The sequence below is a fragment of the Formica exsecta genome, unplaced genomic scaffold (assembly GCF_003651465.1).
Source record: "Formica exsecta isolate Colony F162 unplaced genomic scaffold, ASM365146v1 scaffold265, whole genome shotgun sequence".
NCBI classification, from domain to species: Eukaryota; Metazoa; Arthropoda; class Insecta; order Hymenoptera; family Formicidae; genus Formica; species Formica exsecta.
The window spans coordinates 162,162-170,484 of NW_021849915.1; the positions used below are offsets into that span (position 1 = coordinate 162,162).

Sequence of the window (8,323 nt, forward strand, 5' to 3'; positions counted from 1 at the left end):
TAATCGCACCCGCGTCAGGTTTATTGCACCTCTCCGGTGTCCTCGTCTCGCGCACACCTATGTACATAATCGCGACTTTATGCACTACTATGTGTCTCTGAAAGTGATCGTGGCGGGAAAACGCGATGGACATACATCGCCAAGTGTGTGTCCAAGGAGATCCTGTCCCACCATGTATACATAATACGGGGACGCGAGCATAATTCAGCCTTGACTGTGCGCCAGCAGTCTGCGCGACTACGCGTTGCTTTATATTTTTATACATGTGAACGTGCGAGATGATTTATATGGGAAAAAGCGTTTCGCGACCGAGAGCCCGGAACGCACCCACCCCACGATCGGTTTTATCGGTGATTTTAATTTTGACACGTAAAACGAGACTTAACGTCAGTCTCACTTCGCGCATGACAAATGAGGTCTCCGTAAGTTGCATCGATATACAACAGTATGATGTAATTAATTGCGAGATAGCGCTTGGCGATCCCTTTCTAGAATGTAGAAACAAGTATGATACACATGTGTAAAGGACAAAAATTACAATCTAGGTAAGCTAATTGTAAATATTATTTTTGACTCGATTGAAAATAATTGTTTGTATACATTAATAAAATTAATATAATCAACAATCAAAAATTAAATATTTTTATCTCATGTTTACTATTATGCCAAATAAATCGTCGAAGCAGAAATAACTGAACCTTGAATAATAGCACAATCGACGACTACAATATATCACGTATAATCAACTTATCTGGAAAAAGGGGTATTCTCTATGATTACGCATCGGTGAAAATTATACTGACGATTATTAGGAAACTAGGAACTGCAATTGCTATTAAATAGCTTTCGCGTAATGTATTTTACACATAAAGAATTCCTGAAGTATTCGAAGAAGCTTGTAATGAGATGCCCGTGTTGTAAAAATTAAACTGTGTGTATTATCTCGAGATTACGATTGTATAATAACGGTTCTTATTTGTTGAATAAATATACTTAAATTATATTAATAATAAATATTAATTATTGCATGAGATAGAGATTAAAATATAAATCATGACAAAATATAAGATGGATTGAATTGTGGCTTTAAATATGTGTGACTAATATTAAACAAAATATATATACATACTATATGTAGATAAAAATACGAAACTATAATAAATAAAAAAATAAATGTATAAATGTTTATTTTCTATTTAAATTATTCTAACATCACATAATGAGAAACAAATGCAATGTGGATTATTCATTTATGCGACTCAATGAAATAAATATCTGAAAAAAATGATACTATTTGAAGGCAGACGGCTTTCCAGACGGCTAATGATTCATGCTAAAAAAAGATTACATTTTTTTTTCAGATAAAGCAGAGGTCTAAAAAATACAGGATTAACTTTTTGCTATTACAATAAAAAAAAAAGAATATTGAAATAAATTTCTACACAGCGTGTTTGTCTCAAAGAAATCATGTCCTTTAAACACAGATGATAAAACTTATACCATAAAAAATGGTGGTCTAAGCGCATCAGTAATTACGAGGTTATTAAATATCGTTATTAAATATCAACATAAAACAATATAATTGCAAATTATATACATATATATAAATAATTTGTTTCTAAATATATTTCAATAAAATTAAAGAATTATTTTAAAATTTAAATGCAATAATGTTTAATAATAATGATAAAAAAATTACAACAAATGATAAATTTCTATTCAATTTTCAATTTGCGAAGAAAACTAAATTTCAAATGCACGGATATATTCATAATCGGTAGAAATTATGACATTTCTGGAACATTATGTTTGAAGATGGGCAACGTTTTCTCGGGTGTTTTCAGAAGGGTTCGTGAATAATAATGCGCAGGCAAGTAAAAAGGACGATAAACAACAAATAACGATGAAACGACGATTCGACTGGCGCCGCGATGCACTTACGCCGCGATGCTCTTGGACAGGGGCCACCGTTCCATGGACGCCTGGTACTTCATGTTCTCGATCTGCTTCTTCAGTGCGTCCTTGTCCATGGTGGCGAGTATACTGGAATCCATGATTACAGCCGCACCCCCCTTGTCGCAATCGGGGACGGAGTAGCGCGTGCGCTTCCACGGGAAAATCAATAGGACGGCTGAAAGTGCCTATCGGGTGGTCCGTCTGTAACATGAACGATGTCTCATCGGGGACGATAGAAAGAGGAGACTCGAGTGTACTCGAGGGATCGTCATAGTGATCTGGCGGCAAATCATTAAACACCGCGAATGCAAACCGATCTGACTCATTTGGCGCGAACAAGCGCCAATCGAATGAGAACGCGATTATAAAGATAGGAGAGGTACGTGTAATCAGTATTGCATTTGCATACAGGGCTAACTGATTCAGCACAGGTCGGGAGAATCGTAGAATATAAATGTGTCCTTTGACCTTTAAATCGCAATCAAATTCCTATTATTATTAAAATAATTTAACATTTCTTACGATTTTTAATTGGAATAATAAATAAACAACAAAGGCAATATACACGTCTTGTAGTAAGATAACTGTAAGATAATAATTTTCTTTATTTTCTATTTGTTTTTAATATTTTTTTGCATTTTAATATATAATCTTCTTATTCTATTCTTTTAATTAAAAAATAAAGATACTCTAAAAAATTAATGTTCTTACATTTTGTATAATTGTTTACATTTTTATTTCATATATTTGATGAAAATAATAACTTATCTCTTATGTTAGTTTTTCAATAGATCAGTAGATCAATGTTGCGATAAAAGAAATTAGCTCGAAAGATTTATTTTTATAATGAGACGAAGATTTAATTGTGTATAAAGATTTAATGATTATTTTTAGAAATATTGAACATGAAATACGTATAAAATCTTACACTATTTTTTTTATATTTTATACGTATTTCATGTTATCATTCAATATTTCTAAAAATAATCATTAAATCTGCATACACACTTAAATCTTCATCATTATAAAAATTAATCTTTCGAGTTAATTTCTTTTATCGCAACATGAATCTACTGACCCCATTTAATTACAATAACGCATACTTGCGTTGTTACTAACGTTATTAATTCCATTTTAATAATGCACTTTTAAATCGTCTCATTTAATTATAACCTTTGATAAATCGCGCACCATTGGAGTGTCCGATTACAATCTCGCGTTCATAATTTACGGAGTTTCGCTGTGATTCAGAAGGTAATCTCGCAGAAAAAGGCGTATACATCGTTGCAGTCGCGATTATCCAATCCACCATTAACCACTAAGGATCCGCAATGCTGTGACCCGTCGTTATCGTCAGGCACTTTGACGTCCTCTCTGTACATCTTAGTCCACTTTGAATAACCTGTAGCTTCCAAGCTTTCGTCCATAATCGTGTTCCAACCGCCCTCTTCGTAAAACTCGTGTATACCAAGCCATGCTTCAGATGCTTTATTTTCTTCCAAAATACGTATTAATATTTTTTCTTCCGAGTTAGAATTGATGATAGCCAAATGACCTAGGTCGACAGACGAATCCGCGTTAACCCGATAAAATTACGTGATTTTACTCTGATTATTTAATTCGTTTCTAACTGATAATGCGAGAAACCGATTATTGATAACACACGACCGCGAATAAAATAATAAAAATTATTAATTAATTATTAATTAATTGCGCGTCTTCGTTAGACAAAGAATTGCAGAAACACGGCATTCGATGAGTCGCTTCATTAAATACAATCCTTGTTAAAAACTCACCCCCTTCTTGAATGCAAGCTTTACGAGCCTTGTTCCATGTCAACTTGCGAATATGAAGTTTATGAGCAGCTATGCCAGGTGTAATAAGATAATCGTTGCCTGCTTTTTCTATAAGATCGACATTATTTTGCGTTTTCCATTGATTCGGCCCGTAAATATAAATAATTTGCTGTGCTGGAGTCAAGTTTCTATTCAAGCCTGGTAATAATTTGCCTGAACCTGTAGAAGTATCTACAATTTCGCAAATTGGCATTCTTCTTTTCATAACAATTATTTATTATTTTATTATTAATGAAATATTTAATGTAAAAGAAATTAAGATAAAAGATATTTTTTCACAATTTTATATTTAAGAAGAAAAACAGCATATATCTGCTGATGTAATAAATATTTCTTTAACATCTCACTTTCAACAAACAGTGAAAACAAAATATTGCAATTATTTTTTTATTAATTTATCTGACGGTAAGTTGATTGTTGTGTCAGTTGATGCAACTGAAGATACTGAAGATACTGAAGATGTGGTATCCAACGCGATACCACACATTGTTATATATAAAAACATTAGCGACGTATACCCCAACATAATTATTGCGCGTTATTAATTATGTTAACAATACGAATATCCGAAAATAAATGGTACAAATGACAGTAGACGCGCTTATATATTAAACACGTACACGATAAGATAAACTGTTGTCATAGGCGGCAAAGTATAATTTGTTTTTTTAACAGGATGCTTCGTGAGCTTAATATTTTAATAAAAATAATTCATAATATAATATAATATATCATAATATAATATATTCATAAATAATATTTAAAATAATGATGCTTATTATCTCTTTAAAATTTTGTAAAATATTTTGATTTGTTCGAATTAATATATTAAAATATATTTTACTTTATTTAAAGAATTTAGACAAGATTTATATAGGAATATTTTCAATAATAAAAGTTTCCGATTAATATCAGGTAATCTCCAATTTAATCAAAAATTTAATTTGAGACTTAATTTTCAGTTAGTTGATGTTAAAAGTTTAAGAAGAGATTATAAATGTGTACGTTCATTACATAACATTTTCGCCGAATTAAAAATTTAGAAAAAAAACATTTATAGAAAACATAAAAATGTGCAAAATTTTGGAAAATTTATGCGGGAAAAGAAATCATATTATATACATTACATTATATTATATAATAAGATAAGATTAAAATAAGATATTTTAAAAACAGATAAATTCTATAAAATTCTATAGATGTGCCCCCATGACCCAACACAGGAAATATAATACTTATCAATTTAAGTAATTGAGATGAGCAAGTTATCGCAACATTCTCGTTAGGAGTCCCAGTGCATCACATGACTAACGATTCCGTTAATTTAGAGCTACATTCGAGGTCTTGTTATAAAAATGTTCCTAAATAAAATATTATGTAAATATAATAAAATTTAATTGCATTTAATATAATTTCTTGCAACAAAAAATAATGCTCCTTATTTTCAACACTTTACCTTATATGTACATATTTAAGTTCAGCAAAATTGAAGAATAATAAAAAAAATCTTGATTGTTTAACAGAAGATTTCGTTTGTTTCGTCGTGTTGTATTAATTAAATAAAAGTAAATAAAACTAAACTATTATTCCATTTAATATCACAACATATTATAATTTAATGTGTGTTATTTATCCTAGGCGTACAGGGTAATTCTTGAAGGAAGGCAACATATAATTGCATTCCAGATTAAAAGTTCAAATGTTACTGTAACGTGCAATCTAGTGCGCACACAAAGCAATAATAATAAAATAAAATTTCGCATTTCTATGCGACACGATTATCGTATTTAAACATTCGCAAAACGCAAATGTTTAGCAATTTTCACGTTGCATACAATTTTCAAATTTTTATGTTTAATTTAAAATTTATGATATAATAGTAATTGTTATTTTACCAGATCGGTTTGCAATCGCAACTATTTGTGCCCCCATGACCCAACACAGAAAATATAATACTTATCAATTTAAGTAATTGAGATGAGCAAGTTATCGCAACATTCTCGTTAGGAGTCCCAGTGCATCACATGACTAACGATTCCGTTAATTTAGAGCTACATTCGAGGTCTTGTTATAAAAATGTTCCTAAATAAAATATTATGTAAATATAATAAAATTTAATTGCATTTAATATAATTTCTTGCAACAAAAAATAATGCTCCTTATTTTCAACACTTTACCTTATATGTACATATTTAAGTTCAGCAAAATTGAAGAATAATAAAAAAAATCTTGATTGTTTAACAGAAGATTTCGTTTGTTTCGTCGTGTTGTATTAATTAAATAAAAGTAAATAAAACTAAACTATTATTCCATTTAATATCACAACATATTATAATTTAATGTGTGTTATTTATCCTAGGCGTACAGGGTAATTCTTGAAGGAAGGCAACATATAATTGCATTCCAGATTAAAAGTTCAAATGTTACTGTAACGTGCAATCTAGTGCGCACACAAAGCAATAATAATAAAATAAAATTTCGCATTTCTATGCGACACGATTATCGTATTTAAACATTCGCAAAACGCAAATGTTTAGCAATTTTCACGTTGCATACAATTTTCAAATTTTTATGTTTAATTTAAAATTTATGATATAATAGTAATTGTTATTTTACCAGATCGGTTTGCAATCGCAACTATTTGATTAGCTAAAAGTTATGAAAAATATGTAACAGAACACACAACTTCAAATACGGTACTCACCTTGACGGAGGACGGAGAAATTCTGCGGCGAGGTATCCGTTAGCGGGTTTCAACTCGCTTACGGAAGCCTCGGAAAATCTGGACAATCTAATTTAACGATCATTTCTCCGCCAATATTATCAATCGTCGTCAGTGCGTTTACATGCACTCACTAACAAACATATTCCATTGAACTTAATCTAATGTGAATACATATTTTCTGACTGACTTTTAAATATATAGAATTACAGTGTAATTTCATTAATTTAAAAAACTTATTTTATTTTCGTAAAAACCATCTTATTTTCGTACATATAGAAATCTATTTGTTTCAAAAATATTTTCATTGACAGAATATTTATTCTTGCTTTCGTATTTTTTTCTGTATGTATTAATAAAATATAATTATTAAATAAGAATTTTTAAGAAGAGATTATAAATGTGTACGTTCATTACATAACATTTTCGCCGAATTAAAAATTTAGAAAAAAAACATTTATAGAAAACATAAAAATGTGCAAAATTTTCGAAAATTTATGCGGGAAAAGAAATCATATTATATACATTACATTATATTATATAATAAGATAAGATTAAAATAAGATATTTTAAAAACAGATAAATTCTATAAAATTCTATAGATGTGCCCCCATGACCCAACACAGGAAATATAATACTTATCAATTTAAGTAATTGAGATGAGCAAGTTATCGCAACATTCTCGTTAGGAGTCCCAGTGCATCACATGACTAACGATTCCGTTAATTTAGAGCTACATTCGAGGTCTTGTTATAAAAATGTTCCTAAATAAAATATTATGTAAATATAATAAAATTTAATTGCATTTAATATAATTTCTTGCAACAAAAAATAATGCTCCTTATTTTCAACACTTTACCTTATATGTACATATTTAAGTTCAGCAAAATTGAAGAATAATAAAAAAAATCTTGATTGTTTAACAGAAGATTTCGTTTGTTTCGTCGTGTTGTATTAATTAAATAAAAGTAAATAAAACTAAACTATTATTCCATTTAATATCACAACATATTATAATTTAATGTGTGTTATTTATCCTAGGCGTACAGGGTAATTCTTGAAGGAAGGCAACATATAATTGCATTCCAGATTAAAAGTTCAAATGTTACTGTAACGTGCAATCTAGTGCGCACACAAAGCAATAATAATAAAATAAAATTTCGCATTTCTATGCGACACGATTATCGTATTTAAACATTCGCAAAACGCAAATGTTTAGCAATTTTCACGTTGCATACAATTTTCAAATTTTTATGTTTAATTTAAAATTTATGATATAATAGTAATTGTTATTTTACCAGATCGGTTTGCAATCGCAACTATTTGATTAGCTAAAAGTTATGAAAAATATGTAACAGAACACACAACTTCAAATACGGTACTCACCTTGACGGAGGACGGAGAAATTCTGCGGCGAGGTATCCGTTAGCGGGTTTCAACTCGCTTACGGAAGCCTCGGAAAATCTGGACAATCTAATTTAACGATCATTTCTCCGCCAATATTATCAATCGTCGTCAGTGCGTTTACATGCACTCACTAACAAACATATTCCATTGAACTTAATCTAATGTGAATACATATTTTCTGACTGACTTTTAAATATATAGAATTACAGTGTAATTTCATTAATTTAAAAAACTTATTTTATTTTCGTAAAAACCATCTTATTTTCGTACATATAGAAATCTATTTGTTTCAAAAATATTTTCATTGACAGAATATTTATTCTTGCTTTCGTATTTTTTTCTGTATGTATTAATAAAATATAATTATTAAATAAGAATTATA

At 29.7% G+C, this 8,323-nt stretch overlaps 2 protein-coding genes across 4 annotated transcripts in view; both read right to left on the reverse strand.

Annotated features, from left to right (window-relative positions):
* The window catches only part of LOC115237025 (guanine nucleotide-binding protein subunit gamma-e), a 23,529-nt gene that overhangs the window by 6,410 nt on the left and 8,796 nt on the right, over positions 1-8,323 (reverse strand). The window contains exons 1-2 of one of the 2 annotated variants that reach the window (XM_029809780.1): positions 6,517-6,578; positions 1,942-2,157 (exon numbers count right to left, since the gene is read on the reverse strand). In XM_029809780.1, the coding sequence (XP_029665640.1) occupies positions 1,942-2,054 (113 nt within the window). In that variant the 5' untranslated portion in view covers positions 2,055-2,157; positions 6,517-6,578. Of the gene's footprint in view, positions 1-1,941; positions 2,158-6,516; positions 6,579-8,323 lie in introns of those variants that run through there. The other variant, XM_029809778.1, reaches the window with a different exon arrangement.
* Positions 2,679-4,538, reverse strand: LOC115237022 (hemolymph lipopolysaccharide-binding protein-like). Of its 2 annotated transcripts, none has more exons than XM_029809776.1 (2): positions 3,753-4,538; positions 2,679-3,451 (listed from the first exon to the last, which is right to left on the reverse strand). In XM_029809776.1, the coding sequence occupies exons 1-2, from the start codon at positions 4,015-4,017 to the stop codon at positions 3,204-3,206; spliced, it is 513 nt and encodes a 170-aa protein (XP_029665636.1). In that variant the 5' UTR covers positions 4,018-4,538; the 3' UTR covers positions 2,679-3,203. The 2 variants fall into 2 exon arrangements, with proteins under 2 accessions (XP_029665636.1, XP_029665635.1); XM_029809775.1 differs by having other exon boundaries at positions 2,679-3,511.